Below are 23,029 nucleotides of genomic sequence, written 5' to 3' on the forward strand. Positions count from 1 at the left end.
CACTACGAACTACAAATGTCTGTTGCCTCCTTAAAGTTACTTAATGCCTCAGCATCCACCTGTGGATCAGTAAATTCTACAGATTCACAACTCTTTGAGAGAAGTAATTTGACCTCCTCTCTCGTAAATCTGTGACCCCTAAAGCTATGACCTCCTGTTCTAGATTGCCCTACAAGAGAAAATATTCCATTAATGTCAAGTTTGTCATAGAGATTTACAGCACACAAACAGATCCTTCGGTCCAACTCATCCACGCCGACCAGATATCCCAACCCAATCTCGTCCCACCTGCCAGTACCTAGCCCGTATCCCTCCAAACCCTTCCTATTCATATACCCATCCAGATGCCTTTTAAATATTGCAATTGTACTAGCCTCCACCATTTTCTCTGGCACCTCATTCCATACCGTACCACCCTTTGTGTGAAAAGGTTGCCCCTTAGGTCTCTTTTATGTCTTTCCCCTCTCACCCTAAACCTATGCCCTCTAGTTCTGGACTCTGCCACTCCAGGGAAAAGACTTTGTCTATTTATCCTATCTCTGTCCCTCATGATTTTATAACCCTCTATCAGGTCACCGCTCAGCCTCCAATGCTGCAGGGAAAACAGCACCAGCCTATTAAACCTCCCCCTATAGCTCAAACCCTCCATCCCTGGCAACATCCTTCTAGATCTTTTCTGAACTCTTTCAAGTTTCACAGCATCCTTCCGATAGGCAGGAGATCAGACTTGCACGCAGTATTCCAATAGTGGTCTAACCAATGTCCTGTACAGCCGCAACGTGACCTCCAACTCCTGTACTCAGTATTTTGACCAATGAAGGAAAGCATACCAAATGCTTCCTTCACTATCCTATCTACCCATGACTCCACCTTCAAGGAGCTATGAAACTGCACTACCCTTTCACATCTTTTACACCTCAATTAGATCTCCTTTCATTTTTCTAAATTCTAGAGAATATAGGTTCAATCACTCTTTGTAAGACAACTCCCACATCTCTGGAATTAATCTAGTGAACCTCCTCTGAACTGCCTCTAATACAACTATATCCCTCAAGTAAGGGGACCAAAACAGTTTGTAGTACTCCAGGCGCAGTGTCACTAATGCCTTGCACAGTAACACGTGCAGCAATAAATATAAGTATTCCATTTACCTTTCTTATCATCTGCTGAACCTGTATAAGTTTTCTGCTATTCATGTATTTCTGCTATTCTGCTATTCAGGTACCTCTGCGCCAAAGAAGTCTGCAGTTTCTCTCCATGAAGGTAACCAGCTGTCTTTCTATACCTGTGATCAAAATGAATAACCTCACAGTTAGAGTCATAGAGATATACAGCACAGAAAAGACTTTGTCTATTTACCCTATCCATGCCCCTCATAATTTTGTAAACCACTATAAGGTCACCCCTCAGCTTTCAACGCTCCAGAGAAAACAGCCCCAGCCTGTTCAGCGTCTCCCTATAACTCAAATCCTCCAACCCTGGCAACATCCTTGTAAATCTTTTCTGAACCCTTTCAAATTTTACAACATCCTTCCGATAGGAAGGAGACCAGAATTGCACGCAATATTTATATCCTGCTAAGATTTGCTTTCCCAAAATGCAGCATCTCGTATTTATCTGAATTAAACTCCATCTGCCACTTCTCGACCCATTGCCCCATCTGGTCAAGATCCTGTTGTAATCTGAGGTAACCCTCTTTGCTGTCCACTATATCTCCAATTTTGGTGTCATCTGCAAATTTACTAACTGTACTTCTTATGCTCGCATCCAAATCATTTATGTAAATGACAAAAAGCAGAGAACCCATCACCGATCCTTGTGGCACTCCGCTGGTCACAGGCCTCCAGTCTGAAAAACAACCCTCCACCACCACCCTTGTGTTATCCTCATTAAACTTCATCTGCCAAATTTTGGCACCTTCACCTAATCTATCCATATCAATTTGTAAATGTCTTATTTCTTCCTTGGAGCCTACTTTGTATCATTGAGCACTTTTCATTAGCAAGGGCTGTCAACTGTGACAGTGCTTTCACAAGATGGTCCAGAACTCCGAGCTATGCTTTACAAACAGGAAAAAGAATCTGTGAACTATCTTTCATTATAACGTATATTTTACATGGTTCCAATGAATTGAACTTAAGCAGAAGATGAAGTGTGGTGGTAATTCTAGAGTTGGCTTGACATTTTCTTCAGCTATTTTCAACATTACAAAATGCTTTGTTATTGGAATCGGCTACTGTACACAAAAGATAATTGAAAATCATTAGATACTTTGTCCAGTGGCACTAACAGGACAGTACGTTCTGTGCCCATTATGTTGCATTGTTCTGTATCTATTGCAAGATAACTAACTTCACAATTAACATATTTGTTGTTGCAAGGTATTGCAGCCACATGAGTAAAAGAAGCCAGAGCAACAACTTGAGCTGCTTAATGTTTCAGAGATGTACAATTTTGGATTAAATATCACCTCTGCAATGAGGATTTCTTAACATTTGGTTCAGAAAAATTTGCATGCTCCAGTGGAAATTTATATAAAAACTTGCAGTTAATGGCGCAAACATAGACTTCATATGATGTAACCCTTGTTTCGGTGTGTTGCAGCAGCAGTGGGGAAGTGGTGATGATTGCAACACAGTGGAAAGCTCTTTCGTTTACATCAGTAGAAGGCAAATTATATGAGCAGATTTGTTTTCATTATTCATGTATTCTAACCATTCAATCTTGCCAATTGATGGAATTGGCATTCTGATTATGACTTGTTAAGAGAGTTTGTTTTACACCCTTTTAATGGGAAAGCATTTTTTGGGAGGGCAGTGAGGGAGGTCATGTAGTTGGCCCTCCTGTCCAAAGGTGTCAGTCTTTCCTGTGTGATTTCGTTATGACGAATTAGAATTACAGCCTCTTCCTGTTTAATGATGAGTATGCATTTTTAAACTGTTCAAAGTCATAGAGTCACATACATTGGAAACAGACCCTTCAGTCTAATTAGTCCATGCCAACGTGTTCCAAACTAAACTAGTCCCACTTAATTGCTTTTTGGAGGGATACAGACCAAGCTTTCCTATTCATGTCACAATTCTAATGTCATTTAAACGTTGTAACTCTACCTGCATCCACCACTTCTTCCAGTGGTTCATTACCCACACTAACCAGACTTGATGTTAAAAAAAAGTTGCCTCTCATGTTCTTTTTAAATCTTTTTCCTCTTAGTTTAAAAATATGCCCCCTAATTTTTAACTCCCCACCTTAGTCATTGTCATTCACTTTCTGCTCCTCATGATTTTATCAATTCTTATAAATTATTAGTTACCTTTAATATACAATGCAACCTACAGGATTTGATAAATTTGTTTGAGATTTCTGAAGTTACATCTGAGACTAATGGAAAATTTATATGAAAACTTGCAGTTAATGGCCCAAACATAGACTTCATATCAGCCATTTTTGAACTAACTGTGTGATGTATTGTTATTGGCAATGTGGTTACATCAAGGAAATAATTTCATTCAGCATTCTTTTTGGAGGAATGTTAAATTGAAAGCAAGTTGCAATCTCGGTCTTAATTTTTATCCAGACACAGGTGTTTTTGTGCCTTATAACAATCCATGTTTCAATATCTGAGGAGGGACACTATCTTGTAATACTTAAAAGTTTTGTAGATGGAGGTACTTTATGCTATAATTACATTGTTCTAGTTGTTCACTGATATCCATTCCCAGCAGGTGTACTGAACACTATCTTCTTGGATCAAATAATAACTTCAACATTACAATGAAGCCATTAAAACATGTGGACCTTGCTTAAAGAAAGAACAATGCAATCATAATTACAAATCATAGACAACTAAGATTCATTTTTGCTTAAGGCAAATAAACATTTTGCAATCCATAAAAATCAACGTCAAAATTCTTCATCATCATCATCGTGAAGAAAAGGAAGATTTTGTGCTCATTTCAATGTTAAAAGCAATGGCAAGTGTAACACAAGGCAAGTTATAGTAATTGCATTCTCCTGAAGTTAAAGATGAGCAAATATTTGGGTGCCTTCCTTCTAATACACTCTTCTCCAACTAGAAATCAAAAAATAATCAATAGGAAAGTGGAAAAGAACTGAAGTTGCCAGGAAAGTCCTTGGATAAACAACAGCTCTGAATTAAGCAGATTGTAGCATGGAGGACAGCCCTTCCCAATACAAGCTCACATTCGCAAATGCTGTTTTGCATTATCACCTGTTTGATCAACAGTTGTTAACATGAAGCTACAAGCATACAGGCTGCCCTTCCTTGTGGCTGTAGGTAGACAAGCAGGAGGCTGGAAGAACACAGCAAGCTGGGCAGCAGCAGGTGGTGGAGAAGTTGACGTTTCTGGTGTAACCTTTCTTCAGGACTGGGGTGGCCTGTCTGAAGGAGTAATATTCCTTCTTGAACACCCAGTGTAATGAAACACCTTTTTGGTTCAATGTGAGAACATTACATAGAATCATAGAATCCCTACAGTGTGGAAACAAGCCCTTTGGCCCAACAAGTCCACACTGACCCTCCGAAGAGTAATCCACTCAAACCCATTTCTTCACCCCACTACTCAACATTTACCCATGACTAATGCACCTAACCAACACATTCCTGAACACTATAGGTGAATTGGCCATGCTAAATTGCCCAATCTATGCATCGTTGGAAGGTTGAAAAGCTTTAAATCAATTGAAAACATTAACTTTTAGTGAACAACAAGAAAAGCACCTTTTATTTTCTGTTGTGTTCTCTTTGCATATTTCTGGGAATGATAAAGGAACAGCTTGCCTTTCAAGCGATGGCAGATTTCCTGTCAATGAGCAATCTCTTCATCCAACTGAATTATTGGAAGCGGGTGTCATTTCAGTCCACCCAGCATATGGTGCATGACACTGCATTACTGTGTTATACTGAAGGTGATGTTCCTCCTGCTCAGGTTGTGTATCTTCCATTGATGACTGCTGCCATTCCCCCAGTTCTTCACCTTCCATCTCTTTTCTTCTTTCCATGTTCCAGTTGCACAGGACGCAAGGGATATGCGGCGCACTGTGGACTGTACCCACCACCTCGTTCAAAAAATAAAGGACTGATCCAAACATCATTATCTTGTCTGTAATAATATAAAGCAAACAATTGCAGATACTGGAGATCCAAAACAAACAGAAGTCATTGGGGAAACTCTGCAAGTCAGAGAAAGCACAGATTTCCCTCCACAGATGCTGCCAGATCTATTGCATTTCTCCAGCAATTTTGATTTTAGTTTATTATCATAACCTCAGGAGGCCTGTCATCTGTTCCAAGATAGTCCAAGCCTTAGAGTAAGGTGCGTTGTACCTACGCTCATCCTCGGTCAATGGCTTACACAATAAAGTCATCAGCCATCGCTGTAGAAGGTAGCCTTTGTCCTTCAGTAACCAACCTTGTATGGCATTCAGCCCTTGAAATGAGGAGCAAGGAAGTTCTCAAGGATACAGGTATCATGGCACCTTCCAACAAAGCTTATGCAGACTTCTAGCATGTGGTATCAGTGATCATGGATGACTGTACATTGTGGGAATGAACCCATTTCAGTTGATGCAACCTGCTTCATTGTAGGAAAGGCAATAGAATTGGTTTGTGGTTCTGTTTGTTTGTTTGTCACTGGACAATGCTTATCAGTAAGTAGATAAGGAAAATATGCATTCAGTTCCAAATATGGAAATATCTGATCCTGCAAAAGAACTTCAGAAAGAAACAACAATAGAAATCAAAGGCATAAGATAAGTAAAAGTGGAAGGGAAAAAAACAAGGGCAAAAAACAAATTGAGTCACAGTATAAAATAAAGCTGCATCATAAACAAGGTTAAAAGATAAGTCTAAAGATGTAATGTCTAAATGCAAGGAGTATTCACAACAAGCTAGGTGAATTAGCAGCACAAACAGATTATAAATAATAATGACATAATTGTGGTTACAAAGACACGGCTGCAGGGTTACCAAAGATGGTGACAGAGCTATTCATCTTTTGGGAAAGATAGACAAAAAAGGAAAAGAGATGGTATAGCATTGTTAGTACAAAGATTAAGCCAATGTATTAGTGGGAAAGCATATTGGTTTGGGAAATCATGATGGGGAATCTGTTTGGGTAGAGACAAGAAATACGAATGGGCAAAAAACGTTGCTGCGGATTATCTATATGTTTCCCAAAATTGGTGGAAATGTCAGGGAAGTTATTAACCAATAAATCGGAGATGCATGCTATAAGGGTATAGCTGTAATCATGGGTAACTTTAACTTCTGTATAGATTAGCCAAACCAAACATAGTATTGCAAAATGAAATTTCCTTGAGTGTGTATGTGATGGATTTTAGATTACTGTGTTGAGGAGCCAACCAGAGGTTAGGCACAGCCTATTCTAAACTGGGTACTGCGCAATGAGAGAGGATTAGTTAACAATCCTGTTGTGCCCTAAGAGCAACTGCAGTATGATAGAATTCTTTTTTAAGATGGGAAGTGAAGTGGTCAAATCCAAAGCTATGGTTCTGGAGCAGCACAGTAGCTCAGTGGTTAGCACTGCTGCCTCACAGCACCAGGGACCAGGGTTTGAAACCACCCTCAGGTGACTATCTTGGTGGAGTTGACACATTCTCCATGTGTCTGCTTAGATTTCCTCCAGCTGCCCCAGTTTCCTCCCACAGTCCATAGATGTGCAAGTTAGGTGGATTGGCCGTGCTAAATTGCCCATAGTGTCCAGAAATGTGTAGGCTCTGTGGGTTAGCCAAGGGAAATGAAGGGTTACCAGGCTAGGGTGGGGTGGGGTGGACTGCGTCTGGATGGGATGCTTTTTGGACAGTTGATGTGGACTTGATGGGCCAAATAGCCTCATCTGCAATGTAGGGATTCTGTGATCCCACGAAATCTAAATAAATGGAATTGAGAGGGTGTGAGCCACAAATTGGCATGGATAAATTGGAGAACCTTAATGAAGGAGTTGATGATGAATAGGCAATGTTTCATATTTAAAGCATGTTTATACTATTAACAACAATGATTATTCATACTTGTCCAATGCAAAAATGAAACAGAAAAGGTGGTGTAACTAGGGTTTACAAAATAAGTTAGAGATAGAATAAGATCTAAAGAGTAGGCATATAAAATTGCTAGAAAAAAAAGACAACAAGTCTGAAAACTGGCAACATTTTAGGATAGAGCAAAAGAGAACAAAAAAGTTGTATCAAGAGAGAGAAAATAGTGTATGAGAGTAAAATTTGTAGGAAACATAGCTGACCATACAAGCCTTAATAAATAGGTGAAGCAAAAGCATTAGAAAAGACAAATATAGATCCCTTACCGTCAGAAGCTGGGGAAATTATAATGGAGAACAAAGAGATAGTTAAAGAATTTAACAAATAATTTGGTTCTATCCTCAAAAGAGAAAACTAGCAACCTGTTAGAAATGTTAAGGAACCAAGCATGGAATGAGAATGCGGAATTGAAGGAAATTCATATTAGCAAGAAAATGGGGAAACTAATGAGTTTAAAGGCTGACAGATCATCTAGGCCTGATGATCTGCATCCCAAAGTACTAAAGTAAGTGACACTAGAAATATTGAATGCATCGGGTGGTCGACTTACAAACTTTTTAGATTCTAGAGCAGTCCTACAGATTGAAGGGTAGCAAATCTAACCACATTATTTTAAAAAAAGGGAGGGTGATTTAAAATAAAAAACAGAATTACAAAAGTTAGCCTAACATTAGAGGTGGATTAAATGCTGGAGTCTCAAATAAACGATGTGATAGCAGAACGTTTGGAAAGCATTATTAGGATTGGACAATGCCAGCATGGTTTTTATGAAACGATCATGCTTAGCAAACATACTGGAATGTTTTGAGGATGTAACTAGTAAAACAGTTAAGGGAGAACCAGTGAACGTGATGAACTTGCATGTTCAGAAGGCTTTTAATAAGATTTCTCTTAACAGAGCACTGGTCTAAGTTAGAGCACATGGGATGAGGGTGATATATTAGCATGGATCAAGAATTGATTGACACGATGAACAAAGAATGGGAATGAATAGGTCTTTTTGCAGGTGGGGTAGTAGGGTACTGCAATAATTGTTGCTTGGTTATATATATATTATAACCATATGTGTGGTGAGTGTTTTAATCATGCTGGTCAGACCTGTTGTGTCACACCTCTGGAACAGGTAGACTTGAACCAAGGCTTTCTGGCCCGCAGGTAGGAATACAGCCACAGTGCCACAAAACACATTCTGTGCGCTCAGCAGCAGAGCTCAGATTTAAATGTGAAAATGGACCAGACCTGCAGGGAGTCATTGTGAAAGGAGATATATGAACAAACTGGACTTTTAACAATTTTCTAATCAATTAACATTTATAACCCTAGCATTAGTGTAGTGCAGCAACAATCACATTTCACATTAATAATAAGGAAGTCCGTAACTTTCCTACTCTTGGTAAGTGACTGATGTTCCTGAGTTTAGTTTTGAGACTGATTTTTCAAAGTGTGGTTTTATAATTTTGTGTAGGACTCATAATCTAGTGTAACAAATTAACACACCTTGGTTCTAACCTATTGAGAGTATTGTTTGCAGGTAATTTTAGGGTCAATTGAAAATTTTCGTCAGTGGAAAGGTATTTGTCATGTAATCTTGCTTTAGATGAACAACTGAAATGTTACTGCTTGGATAAGCTTTATATAAATTGAAAATATTGAAGCATGTTTTTAAATGCAAGAATTTTTGTAAACTGATTTCACCTCCTTTTTGCTTTCAACTTTTTCTAGATTTCCTCACAAAATTGGACACAGCAATGAATATTGCAAGGTGACCTCATCATAATATCCAACAGCTTTTCAACTCTGGCACTACTTAAACATCTCAGCTTGCTATGTGAATCTGTTCTCTGCTCAGACATTTAAAAATCAGTGTTGTGATTCATGCTTCACGTGAACTCCATTGAACAAAACACTAGTTGTTTCAGTGTTGCTAATTATATTTAGAACAACTTGGATCTCCAAAGTGGATCAAGAAACTTGCCATATTTTCTTTTTGCAGTATGTCCTAATAATTTTGTCTTTCAATGATCAGAGACTGTCAACCACTTTGTAAAGTAATAAAGAGACGCAACTTTGATCACTGTTGTAACTTCATAATATATTCAAGATCATGAGAAGACCAAATAAACATCGACAGCTCCAATTTTTTAGTCTCTTCAGCAGGAAACCTAAATCAAAATCAAAGCTGGAGATGTCCACAGTTGCAGTTGAGGGAACACGTGCAAAAACTGAAAATCAGGATGAAAAGAAAATGTCCTCCACTAACAGGACAACACATTCATCCAGTAATGAACAGTTGTTGGGTACTTTAGAGTGCCCACTCTGCCTTCTTAGCCAACCTCGATCCCGGTTCCCAGAGATCACTTCTTGTCACCATCGTTCTTGCCTGGATTGCTTACAGCAATATTTGAAGATTGAAATTACAGAGAGTCGGGTCAATGTTGCCTGTCCAGAATGTTCAGAGTTATTTCATCCATCAGACATTCGTATGATTCTCAACAATGGCACTTTGATGGAAAAGTACGAGGAGTTCATGCTGCGAAGGTACCTTGCATCTGACCCAGATGCTCGATGGTGCCCTGCACCTGACTGTAGGTATGTCCTGCATGGCTAATCAATTTGATTAATTTGAAGTATGTGTGTTTTATTTTCCCCAGTTAATTACTACACAAATAAAGGATGCTGAACTGACTATGTAAGAGTCGCTACTTTTGTGACTGATTTTTATCACTAAATATACTGAGTTCTTTTATGTTCATTCATGGCATGTTGCTCGGTTGACCAACGTTTATTGCTTATCCCTAATTGGCCAGAGGGTAGTTTAGAGTCATCTATTTTGTGGGTCTGAAGTTATATGCTGGCCAGATCAGGTTAAGGACAGCAGTTTCCTTCCCTCAACTACATTTGTGAACCAGATGGGTATTTCCAACAACCAACAATGCTTCCATGGTCTTCATTTGACTCTTAATTCCAGATGTTTGCATTCTATATGCCATGGTGAGATTCAGGTACCCAGAACAGTATCTAGTCTCTGGACTAAGATTTCAGTGATAATACCACTGGGCCATCACCTTCCAAGGTTATCATTGCTAATAATACAGCGAATACATATGCAAGCTAAGAAAATCATACAAGGAATATGTACATGAGTTGGTTCCTCAAGTTGCTCCTCATGGCTGATTTTTGACCTCACTCTGCTTTCCCATCTGAGCTTTGCATCCTTTAATATTTAATATTTCGTTTAATATTAGAAAAGCTTTTTTTTAATTCTTGAATCTACTCATCAACTGAGTATCTCCAGCTCTCTGAAGTGAAGATTTTCAAAGGTTCACTGCTGTTTGAGTAAAAAAAAAACTCATCACCTCCACCCTAAAGGCCCAGCCAACCCCTTTCTCCTGGCATTATACTGGACCGTTCAGTTTAATCTGTAGTATCTCTAGTTTATTTTTCCCTTTGGTTTCATGTCTGGCATCATCCTGAAGATGTTAAATTCTGTCGGAAGAACAATCCTTGGCCTGTGACTCTGGCTTCACCCAGACATTGTCCCTCAACCCAGGTATTGGATAGCTGGAAGAAAGTAACCTTTTGATAATGTATGTGTAGCTGAAATGAGTAGAACTGTGACAAGTGTATCTGGGACTTCAGGCTATCATGAAGAAGACAAAAAGCAAGAAGAAAAAAGATTGAGTCTCACCATAGGAGATCATAATGCAGTTTTTTTTCCCCTGCTCCCTCAAATTTGGATTTGTATGTCCACGTAATCAGTTCCACTGAGCTGACCATTTGGGGCAGTGGGGAGAAAATGGTTTTGAGGGAAAGGATAGCTATGATCTAGTTGAATGGTAGGGTAGGTTTGCTGGGCTAAATGGCCAACTTCTGCCCCTATTTCTTATGTTCCTATGTTTAGTGACACTGTGTTTTAGACCTTCCAATATTATTTGCTGCATATGACATTTGAATGTACTCACTTCATTTCTAATTTACAGTATTTAATAAAGCCTTGCATAGCACGTGGACAGGCATAGAGTTATGCTACAGTATTCCTTGGTCATCCTTTATAAGTCTAGACCTCTGGAACATTTTACATATTCTGTTACATTTTAGGAGAAGTTTGAAAGGGTTTTTGCAAACCTGTATATTGGAACAGTTTGTTTGTAATATTACATTGCAATGTGGGCCTTCTGCTATATTTGGGAACTTAAATTTGGTGTGATTCTCATTGGAGTCTTGGCTCAAGGATTTTTTTAAAGATTTATTTGTGCGTTTGCTGACAGAAGTAAACTGTTCAGTTTGGGTTTTCTGAGGGAAAAGGAGATAATAGATATGTTTAAGTTTATACACTCAAGTTTTTTTTTAGAGAGGTGAAATATTGTGCCAAGGCACTTTACAGCCTTTAGGACTCATCAACAATGTCGTACTTTCTATTGGTCTGCTCTCAGCAATACCAGTCTATTTTTGAGTATTCACACCTACCTATTTTGCATCTATATCTTTCTTTTATTCCAATTAGTGTTCCCATCATGTTGTGCTCTGGACACAGTATCTGTTCCATTCACTCCTCTTCCCTTTTAACAGCATAGAAAAACATTTTACTGCCCCCTTCAGTCTGAAGGAGAGTCATATTGGACTCAAAATGTTAACTCTGTTTCTCTCTCAACAGATGTTATGAGACCTGCTGAATTTCTCCACCGCTTTCTTTTTTTATCTGATCTTTATATCTGCTGTTATTAAAATGCTGGGAGTCTGATTTGTTTAAATTGATTGAATACAACTTTCTTTTTAAAAAAAGAAATGAATAACTTACTGCCATTTGAGTGAAAAAATGTCTCATTACCTCCACCCTAAAGGCCCAGCCAACCCTTTCTCTTGGCATTATACTGGACAGTTCAGTTTAATCTGTAATATATCTAGTTTATTTTTCCCTTGGTTTCATGTCTGGCATCGTCCTGAAGATGTTAAATTTTGTCAGAAGAACAGTCCTTGGCATGTGACTCAGACTTCAGCCAGACATTGTCCCTCAACCCAGGTATTGGATAGCTAGAAGAAAGTAACCTTTCTGATAATGTATGCTGTGGCTGAAATGAGTAGAACTGTGACAAGTGTACCTGGGCCTTCAGGCTATCATGAAGAAGACAAAGAGCAAGAAGAAAAAAATTTGAGCCTCACCATAGTGGATAGGGGATAGTGCAGATTTTTTCCCTGAAATCTTCAAATGATGTCAAAGCCTGTCATTTTGGCATACCTAGGGCGGTCAGCATAATGGTGATTCACTTGGTATTTCTACATGTATTGTAATGTATAATAGACAGATAAAGGAAACTGCCCTTTTGAATTGGACATCACTGCTTAATGTTTTTCAAATCTGGCAAGGTGTGGTACCTTGGTGCTATGTATCCGTCACAGACTAAATGTTCACTGCTGGGAATAGGCAATTGTGATACTGGCTATTAAGCCCAACTTTACCTTATTTCTCGGGAAAGCCTTTGAATCATGGTTGTGGAGGTTAGAAAGTCATCAATAGAACTGACTTTTCCAATTTTGCATTCTGCTATGATAAAAGACTTTTTTTAGCGAAGCATGTTTTGGGTACGACTTTAATAACAATAGAATGAAGACAGTGCAGAAGGACACCATTTGCTCCATTGAGCTAACACTGGTTCTTTATCAAGCAACCGAGTTGTTCTATTTCCTTGCTCTTTCCCAGCAGCCTACAAATTTTTTTTACCCCTCAAATACCCATCCAGTTTCCTTTTTAAATTAATTGATTGATTGTTTCTGCTTCCACTCTTGTATTTTCTGGAACTTGTTACAAACAATATTCAAGTTTTATTAATAACTGTTAACAACCCTAACTTTTGACAGCAAAGATCCTTTGCACCTTCTTGTAATGTACGTAGACTTTGAATGCAGCAGTTATGAATGCCTGCATTCTGTTCAGGTCAGTATTGAGACAGAAGCATATACTATTTGATAGTGAGATGTGATGCTAAGCTATTTTTTTCGAAGAAATGTCTTCAGTTGATTAATATTTACTGTGTATTTTAGAGAAACTCCCTGTTCAGGCAACTTTAGACCTCTATTCTCGCAATATTGGCTTCGAAGTAATTCAATGTTACAAGGCATAACAGTTTTGTGGGCTAGACTGACTCTTTGCATAACTACATCTTAACTAAGATGCTGCAGTTTACCAACTTGTGCAATGTTTATGTTTTTTGGATGTAAAAATGTTGAATGATCACATGTAGCAGGTATCTTGTGGGATATTGGGGTCTTTTAAGAAACAAAGGATGTTTTGTGAACTTGGACTCTCTCTTTACAGTTATGGAGTAATCGCCAGTGGCTGTGCAACTTGCCCAAAGCTGACATGCGAGCGGTCAGGGTGTGCGACTGAATTCTGTTACCACTGCAAACAACTTTGGCATCCAGACCAAACTTGCAGTGAGGCTCGTAAGCAGAGGGATGTATTTGTGGCTGGAATAGAAAAACACTCTACCTCTCTTATTCACAGTGAAGAATCAGATAATGGTAAATATTGCTTTTCCTAGAAGGCAAGACTTTCGCCCGAGTTTTTTTCCTTACAACTTGATATATGACATGTCTTAAAATACATTGCTCAAAAGTGTTCTGAACAAATAGAATGCAAGTGACTGGACTCGCTGTGATGGTTCATCAGCAAGGTTAAATATTAACAAACCTCTGCACAGTTGTGTAAACGTTGTTCAATTGAGACATTCAAGCAGGTATTGTATGATTGTTTTGGATAAAAATAATGTGCAAAGGGCTTGGGGGAAAGGCAGGAGATTAGTACTAGATAATCATGCATATTTAACAAGCTGGTGCAGGCACAATGGGCTTCTGCATTGTAATACTTCTATGATAATGCCTGTGATTTCCTCAAAAGAGTAGCAAGCTACTGAATTGTGGAAGTCAACAATAAATGATATTTTTGAGGAGTTTTATGCATTGCATAGGTATTAATTTAGAGGCATCTAAATTGCTATTACTTGTAGTCATTGACTTTTGTAAAGAAGTCAGGAAGTGACAAGGAGTTTGGAACTACACTGGTATTTTCACTGGTCAGGTGAATAAGTCTGTTTTTGAGATTTCTACAGCAAATCCAGATCTTCCTCTCTGCTCAATGTATCCTTCAATTTCTGTTTCACAATCTAAAACAGTGAAGTCAGCCAAGTTTTGCCAATGTTAAATCCAGCAAGCAATGGAAAGTTTTTTTTTCCTCATTTTTTTCTCTCCCTTATTCTGTTTGCCTTCACCTTACTTTAAATGAGTACCACACAAAATTATTAGAAGTTCCAATTCTAATTATGAAATCAGCTTACAACCTAACAAGAAAGTTTGATTCCCATTTGCAAATTAGGAGCTAGAAAAAGGTTTTGCCTCAGCCTTTCTAGCTAGGTCATCTTTGAACAATATCTCTTAACCATCTCTATTTTCTTTTCCCTTTTTTTTTCTAATCAACCTGGTCAGTGATGAATTTACAATCCTCTAGAGCTGGTGTGAATTGAATCTGGGCCCCTCGATCCAGAGATGGGGACACTGCCCTTGCACCACAAAAGGGCCCTGTCACCTTTTTATTCCTGTTGAAATCTAATGTATTTTTCTTTCTGCACAGTAATGATATTATACATATCTGGACACTTTTTTTTTCCTTACAAATCATATACGTTACTCATTAAAAGAAAAAGTATCGAACATTACCCGCCAGACTAGTGCAATAATAAGTACAGGGGAATGAGAGTAAAGAAGGGAACCAAATTGTAAAATCTAATGATAGTAGATGCATGGCTAATTAAAGGCAATCTCTCCAGATAGTTCACAAATTACAAGCTATCCAATTGATGATTGGGTTGCAAAATATTCATCAGTGGAAGTAGATTCAGTTGCCACAGTACTGTGATCAGGACACTGTGATTTGAATTTAAGGCATCTGTCATTCTGGTGGTATGACAAGTGCCCATTGTTGAGCTTTTATGCAGCCCTGAATTATCTTCGTTTTGTTGATCTAAACTGCTGTTTAAACTTTTCCCTTCAAAGAAATGTGTTTTCCTTGCAGGAGAAAGTGAGGACTGCAGATGCTGGCGATCAGAGTTGAAGAGTGTGGTGCTGGAAAAGTCCAGCCGGTCAGGCAGCATCCTAGAAGCAGGAGAATCTACTTTTTGAGCATAAGCTCCTCATCAGGAATGAGGCTTGTGGCCCAAGAGGGCTGAGAGATAAATGGGAGCAGGGTGGAACAGTTCATCAACTTCACTAACACCTTCCATCCCCACCTCAAGTTCACTTGGATCATCTCAGACACCTCCATCCCCTTCCTGGACCTCTCCATCTCCATTTCCAGCAACCCAACTGGCATCTACGACAAATCTGCTAACTCCCACAGCTACCTGGACTATACCTCCTCCCACCCTGCCTCCTGTAAAAACGCCAGCCCTTATTCCCAATTCCTCTGCCTCTGCTGCATCTGCTCCCAGGAGGACCAGTTCCACTATAGAACATCCCAAATGGCCTCTTTCTTCAAAATGCAATTTCCCCTCCCACGTGGTTGACAATACCCTCCAGCGCATCTCCTCCACTTCTCGCACCTCTACCCGTGAACCCCACCCCTCCAGTCACAACAAGGACAGAACCACCCTGGTTCTCACCTTACACCCCACCAACCTTTGGATACATCGCATCATCCTCTGCCATTTCCGCCACCAACAAACAGACCCCACCACCAGGGATGTATTGCCTTCCACACCTCTATCTGCATTCCAGAGAGACTGTTCCCTCTGCGACTCTCTTGTTAGGTCTATGCCCACCACCAACCCACCCTCCACTGGCAGCATCTTGCCCTTTCCACTGCAAGAGAAACCTCCCCTCTTACCTCTGTCCAAGGCCCCAAAAGATCCTTCCACATCTGACAAAGGTCTACTTGTACTTCCACACACATCATCTACTGTCTCCGTTGCTCCCAACGTGGTCTCCTCTACTTTGGGGAGACAGGGTGCCAACTTGCAGAACATTTCAGAGAACATCTCTGGGACACACTCATTAAACAATCCCACCACCTATTGGTCGAATACTTTTAACTCCTCCTCCCACTCTGCCAAGGACATGCAAATCCTGGGCCTCTTCCACAGCCAAACCCTAACCACCCGACACATGAAGGAAGAATGCCTTATCTTCCCCTTTTGGACCCTCCTACCACACAGGGTCAATGTGGATTTCATCAGTTTCCGCTTTCTCCCCCTCCTACCACACAGGGTCAATGTGGATTTCACCAGTTTCCGCTTTCTCTCTTCCCCCCCCCCCCCCGCCAACCTTATCCCAGATTCAGCCTTCCAACTCAGCACCGCCCTCTTGAACTGTCATTCATATTCATCTTCCTTCCCACTTATCTGCTCCACTCTGTTCTCCGACCTATCAGCTTCACCCCCACCTTCATGTACATGTCATATTTCCAGCTACCTTTCCCCTACTCCCCCAGCCCCACTCTCTCCCATTTATCTCTTAGTCCCCTTGGGCCACAAGCCTCATTCCTGATGAAGGGCTTGCGCTTGAAATGTCGATTCCCATGTTTTCCTTGTACCCAGACTCAGAAATTTTACAACTTGTTAACAGGCTTAAGACATTGACAGACAACGTTTCTGACCCATCCGCCAAATCTGGACAAAGAGTTGAATGGCACTGGGAAGGAATGAATTAAGCTAATGACATTCATCAAGAGATTCGTTATGATATTCCCACCTTCCAATGAGCTGCTTTTATCATATTATAGCACGAAATAAACTAAACAATTAGAGTGGCAGGATCGGACAGATTCAGCATAGATTTGCAAAAGGAAAATAATGCTTGAGAAATCTACTTGATTTCTTGGAAGTAGTAACTAGTAGAGTTGATAAAGAGGAGCAGTTGATGTGGTTTATTTGGACTTTCAGAAAGCTTTTGATGTAGTCCCACACAAGACATCAGTGTGTAAAATTAAAGTGTCTGGGTGTAGTGTATCGAAATGGATAGAAAGCAAGTTGGTAGACAGGAAGTAGTATAAGAATAAATGGTATGGTTTCTTAATGGCAGGCATTGACAAGCTGGGTACCATAGAAACCAGTGCTAGGATCCAAGCTATGCACAAAATATGTTCATGATTTTGATTGTTATGACAGGGGGACAGTAAGAGTCAAAGTGTGGCATTGGAAAAGCACAGCAGGTCAGGCAGCATCCAAGCAACTGGAGAGTCGACGTTTCAGGCATAAGCCCTTCAGGAATGTCACATTATTGATGAAGGGCTTGTGCCCGAAATGTCGATTCTCCTGCTCCTCGGATGCTGCTTGTCTTGCTGTGCTTTTCCAGCACCACACTTTTCGACTCTGACTCTCCAGCAAGTGCAGTCCTCACTTTCTCCCAGTGGTTCAGCAAGCCAAATCTCATCAGCTTCCCTTTCCATGTATTCACAACACAATTGAATTAAAGCATTCAATGATTCTCAAAATTGCTGCAATAATTCCTAACCAGACTTTAAGAATAACAAATATCAGACATCAGGTTTATAGCTCAAACAAAAATTAACAATTTATTATTAATACTGGAACACCAGCAGAGCAAAACTAAACAATAATGTATTCTAATTAATATCTATGATTTCTGAAAATAGCCCCCACTCTTTCATAGACACGCGCACACAGTTACGGGATAAAGTAAAAGAAAAATAAGTGATGCAACTGGCCAGTTTTAATGTTGCTTAATTACAAAGGGATTGCATTTTGCTTGATTTCTGAAAATACCGGTCAATGCAAACAGCTTCCAGTAGGCACAGAGGAATACTCTTATTTCTTATAACTGGGATTCTATTCCATGAACTTTCAATAAGTTGATAACTGGAGAGCAACCAAAACTACTTCCACTAGCTTTCATAGTCACAGTCTGTCTGTCTAAAAACATAGTTCAAAACCAGTTCAGTCAATTATTTCTCTTTTTGTATTCACAATCTCTTTGCTTGGCTGGTCAACACTGGCCTCCCTTTGATGGGCCCTTTTAACGTCCAAGCAGTCGCTAGTCATTTGAGCATAATGCATCCCAGGTGCTGAAATGTCTGCTGTGTTTTTGAAACAATCCCTATCCTGTAATTAACTCTCTCGGCTAGTTCCCACAAACCAATATCAGTTTGTTTCTTTTTCTTAAGACAAACTATTACTCAAAGTTCAACTCTCAACTTCAGCTTACAGTTCCAAACCAAAAATGAGAAACTAAAGAAAACTGAGTTGTAACAAGATGGAGGAAACTGTAATATCTCCAAATTTGCAGATGACACAAAGCTGAGGTGCAAGTGAAGAGGTAGAGAGATGCTTCAGTGTGATTTAGACAAGTTGAATGAGTAGACAAATGCACGACATTTGCAGGTTAATGTGAATAAATGTGAGCTTACCCATTTCAATAGCAAAAACAGGAAGGCAGATTATTATCTGGCTATAAATTGAGAGAAGGGAATGTGCAACGAGACCTGGGTGTCCTCATACTAGTTGCTGAAGGTAAGATGCCAGTGCAACAGATTTTATTTGCTTGAGCTCAGGAGAATATGGGGGTATCTCCATGGAAACATATAAAATTCTAACAGGACATAACAGGGTAGATGCAGGCAGGATGTTCTTAATGATGGTGGAGTTCAGAATTATGGATATTGGATAAATCATTTTTTGACTGAGATGAGAAGAAATATATTTACCCAGAGTACTGAACCTATGGAATTTGCTACGAGAGATAACAATCAAGGTCAAAATATTGTTGATTCAGAAAGAGTTGGATAAAACACTTGGGGCTGCAGGGATCAAGGGGGGAAAAGAGGGAACAGGCTGTTGAGTTGGATGATCATAATGAATGGCAGAACAGGCTTGAAGAGCCAACTGGCCTACTCCTGCTCTTGTTTTCTGTTTGAGTCCTTGAACAGAACACATTCCTTCTGAATGGAAATCAGCATATTTGATTTTTGCCAAGTATGCTTTTGCTTATATCATATATAATGATCAAACCCTTTATCAAGCTAATTAATTTATTGACTTATATGGGGTTTTTCACCATATTTTTCTTTACCTTAGAAGATGGAAAATAACACTCCTGTAGCCCATTAAGCACTGGTTGAAAGTAATTATTTGCAGATGAATTAATATAGCAAAGCCAAAAGATTGCAGTATACCAGCATAATTATAAATAAACTTCATTGTATGTGAGCAAGGTAACAGTTTTAAACAAGGATCACACCACAACTGAAATTCTTACAGGTCCTCTCAGTATTTTATTAAAACAATACCGGTAAATACTTTTAATTACTGTATTTCTCAATTCCTCTTATCCTATGTATGTATACAGACTTGGTGAGTAGAAGACTGAAGTAATCAAGAGGACCCCTGGACTATAAGAGTAACTTTTCTTCTTAAAGTTCAAACAGAATTTTTGATTGTATCACTGATCTACTTTGATTCATTCAGCAGCAAATAAGTGATTTTTTACTCTTGACAATGGCACTAATCCCAATTATGCTTGGCAATAATTGTCACCTTTTATTACAGCACTTTCAATAGTAAATTTGAGTTCACTGAATGCCAGAGAAGTTGATCTCTCTTGACAAGCTATATGCATTTAAAATCTTTTATCTTAACCACAAAGTATCTTTAAATTGTGATTTCTAAACAAAAGACACTTGATTTTTTTTTGCAAACTTTGTCATTCCATCTTGACTCTGAGCGACAGTGCATGATCGCAGTCTTCATTTTGCCATTAACTATTTTAAATCCATGAGTAAAAGCCTAATAGGTGCATGTTTGTCAAAACATTTTCTGCCCATCCAGCTCTCGAGTTTCAATTCCAGAGATAGTGACCCTCCAGAACATGTGTGTTGCAAATGTCTATGATTCTCTTCACATTGATGCACACGAGAACGTCCAATTGATGTAGTTAAGGTAAATTAGAAGGTGAATCTTTACCCCACCCCCTTCCATGTTGCATCATATGATCCTTTTCGAAATTGAGTTTAATGGTTGTGCAAATTTTCACCAAAGTATTTTGCACATTATACAAAATGGCTGTTCTGTTACAGAATTAGTTTTCAGTTAGCTTTCCTGTTATGTGATGTTTCCTTTAGTTTTGCAGACTGTAATCTCCTTGAAAGAAAAGAAGAAAGATGTTTTGGCTTAGAGTGGGTTGGAAAAGAGAGGTTAAATCAGTGTAGTTTCATTATGGACAGTTTTTCGTGTGAATATGATTTGAGGTTTGTTAGTTACAGAATAAGAGTCTGTTTCCTTCATTTTGTAGCTGAAGAGATCAAGCCATGTCCACGCTGTGGTGCTTTTATCCTGAAGATGAATGATGGAAGCTGCAATAGGATGACATGTGCTGTGTGTGGTTGCCAGTTCTGCTGGCTGTGTATGAAGGAGATTACAGATCTGCACTACCTCAGGTATGGCAACTCAGATTTACAACAATACTTATGACTGCTTGTTATTCATTTCTTTAACCTGAACGTGGGATCTGCCAGTATTCTGTACCTAATGCAAGTGACAGAAATGAACAGAAGGTTTTCTGTAACCATACATAGCACTATCTGTGACTGAAGGATAGGAGAAAAGGTGCATTGTATTTTTGTTGTCTCCCTAACCATTTACAGTCATCATTCCTGAGTCTGACTTATGCAATAATGAGATCAGCTGGGATCATAACATATTGAGTAGCCCTTGCAAAGAAAAATCAACATTTGCCTTCCTAATCTCTCACTGTACCTACTTGCCAACTTTTTGTGATACATTCATCAAAACCCCAGAACTCACTATATGATAGTTCAGCAGTCTGTCTCCATTTAATAACGTGCAGTTATTATATATCAGCATGTATGGATACGCAGCTGGTGTCCGTGGCTTGATAATGGAGGTTGGTTAAAAGATGATGCAGATTTAAAGTGATTGCTCGAAGGATTAGAGGGGACATGAAGAAAAAGGTGAGTGTCTGAAGTGCAGTGGAATTTCAGGAGCACGTGGAATTAGGATGGGAAGCCAGATTATTAGCTAGCATAGACAAGTGGGCTGATTAATTTCTTTCTGTGAAGAAACTTTTCTAAGTACCAATGAGTACCATGGTCAACTTTGAATGAAAAACATCAAAACATTGCAGTTATATACAACTTTCCTTTTTAAAAAGTTTAGCTAGCATGAATACTTCCTGTATTCATGGTTGATGTAAGCCACCAGGCTTCATTTCAAAGGGAATGTGATACCACATTAACATTATTTAAATTTTTCAATTACAGTCCCTCTGGCTGCACTTTTTGGGGTAAGAAACCCTGGAGCCGGAAAAAGAAGATTCTCTGGCAAGTGGGCATGTTGGTTGGTGCTCCAATTGGAATTACCTTGATTGCGGGCATTGCTGTTCCAGTTATGATGGTTGGGCTTCCCATCTACGTAGGCCGAAAGGTAACAACACACAATGGATCAAACATTTGGGCCTTCGTTAGGCCTCTTTAAAGTTGTCAAAATTTATGTAAGATTTTTATTGAATTATTTCCTCACGCTTTGATGATGCATCATTTGTGTTTTGCTATGGGCTCTGAACTGCTACTGCATTTACTACGAGAAAATACCAATAGACTGAATTGAATGACTGCAACAGGAGTCTCACCTTTCAGTTGGAGAATGGCGGGGTGAGGGGGAGATCTGAGGCAATTTACCAGGTAATCAGGCATGAACTTGGAGATCTTGAGGCCTCTGACTCAGTTAAGGCTCAGGTAGAATCGAGAAGCTGTCTGCTGTCCAGTACTGGCAGCAACTGTGGCCGCTATTGCCACTGTCATAATTACTCAAACTTGGAAGAGGAGTTCGAACATGGATACCCGGTCTGCTGTGAGTGTGGGCAGGATGGGAGTCATTGGGAGGGATTTGCCAGCCACTGAGATGTTGGGAGGCATGCATGGGTGGTGTGGAGGGAGGGTGTAGTGTCTACAGGTTTGCCCAGAGACTGACTCTTTGCAGGGTAATACCTTTCTCTTGATGCCAGATCTTGGGCACAGGGTACCATTAAATGATGGTTTCCCACAGCATCCCCCCCCCACCCCCCCCCCCCCCCAAAGAATAGAGGTATGTGACTTAAATATACCTGGCCTGTTTGCACTGGGTTTCTATGTTTCATTGAAGCACATTGGCATTATCCACTCACATAAGAAATTGTCTAATTGTGTCCAGTACACAAACAAATAGGGCAAATCCAAACAGTCTGCTCTTAATCATCATTACAGTGCTTAATCATCATTACAGTGCTATCAAGCAGCACTGGCTTTGTAATAAACTGCTGATTGTCCAGTGTGGGTTCTGCCAGTGCCATTCAGCTCCTTGCTTCTTTACAGCCTTAGTCCAAACGTGGACAAAGAGCTAAGCTCTGAAGGTATGGGGAGAGTAATTGCCCTTGCCATAAAAGCCACATTTAATTGAGTGTGGGATCTAGAAGCTTTAGTAAAACTGGAGTGAATGGGAATCAATAAGAGAAAGCTCTCCACAGGTTATTTTTCTTTTCCTTTTGTGCAGGGTGTGAGAGTTGGATGCCAGTCATTTCAGCTCCAGGACATCTCTGCAGGAATTCCTCAGGGTAATGTCCTAGGCTACTCCTTCAGTAGCAGCAGTGTATATCTACAAGATTGGGAGCAGGAGGTAGCCATCACCAAAATATAAAGTATATGTGAATTAACCCATTTGTTATCAGCTTGGTGCTGCAGAATTATTTTCCGCACGTTCCCATTCTATGCATACATGGGCTCTTGGAAGTCAATATACTGTGGCAAACACTTTAAACAGAAAGGGGAAAAAAATCTGATATTGACAGAACAAAACTAAAGAATACTGGAGAGCGCACATTGCTTGCAATTAATTTTTAAAAGGGACAGCAGATATGAGACTAAATCCCATAATTTACTCTGTGCCAAGTAATTAGA

At 39.6% G+C, this 23,029-nt stretch overlaps 1 protein-coding gene across 3 annotated transcripts in view; it reads left to right on the forward strand.

The window, feature by feature from the left end:
• Positions 1-1,219: 1,219 nt before the first annotated feature.
• The window catches only part of si:ch211-278j3.3 (E3 ubiquitin-protein ligase RNF19A), a 34,801-nt gene continuing 12,991 nt past the window's right edge, over positions 1,220-23,029 (forward strand). For all 3 annotated transcript variants that reach the window (XM_043685894.1, XM_043685902.1, XM_043685907.1), the window contains exons 1-5: positions 1,220-1,263; positions 8,800-9,666; positions 13,391-13,596; positions 20,371-20,515; positions 21,359-21,521. In XM_043685894.1, coding sequence (XP_043541829.1) covers positions 9,182-9,666; positions 13,391-13,596; positions 20,371-20,515; positions 21,359-21,521 — 999 coding nt within the window. In that variant the 5' untranslated portion in view covers positions 1,220-1,263; positions 8,800-9,181. The remainder of the gene's footprint in view (positions 1,264-8,799; positions 9,667-13,390; positions 13,597-20,370; positions 20,516-21,358; positions 21,522-23,029) is intronic.

This window comes from Chiloscyllium plagiosum, chromosome 3, assembly GCF_004010195.1.
Source record: "Chiloscyllium plagiosum isolate BGI_BamShark_2017 chromosome 3, ASM401019v2, whole genome shotgun sequence".
Classification (NCBI taxonomy): Eukaryota; Metazoa; Chordata; class Chondrichthyes; order Orectolobiformes; family Hemiscylliidae; genus Chiloscyllium; species Chiloscyllium plagiosum.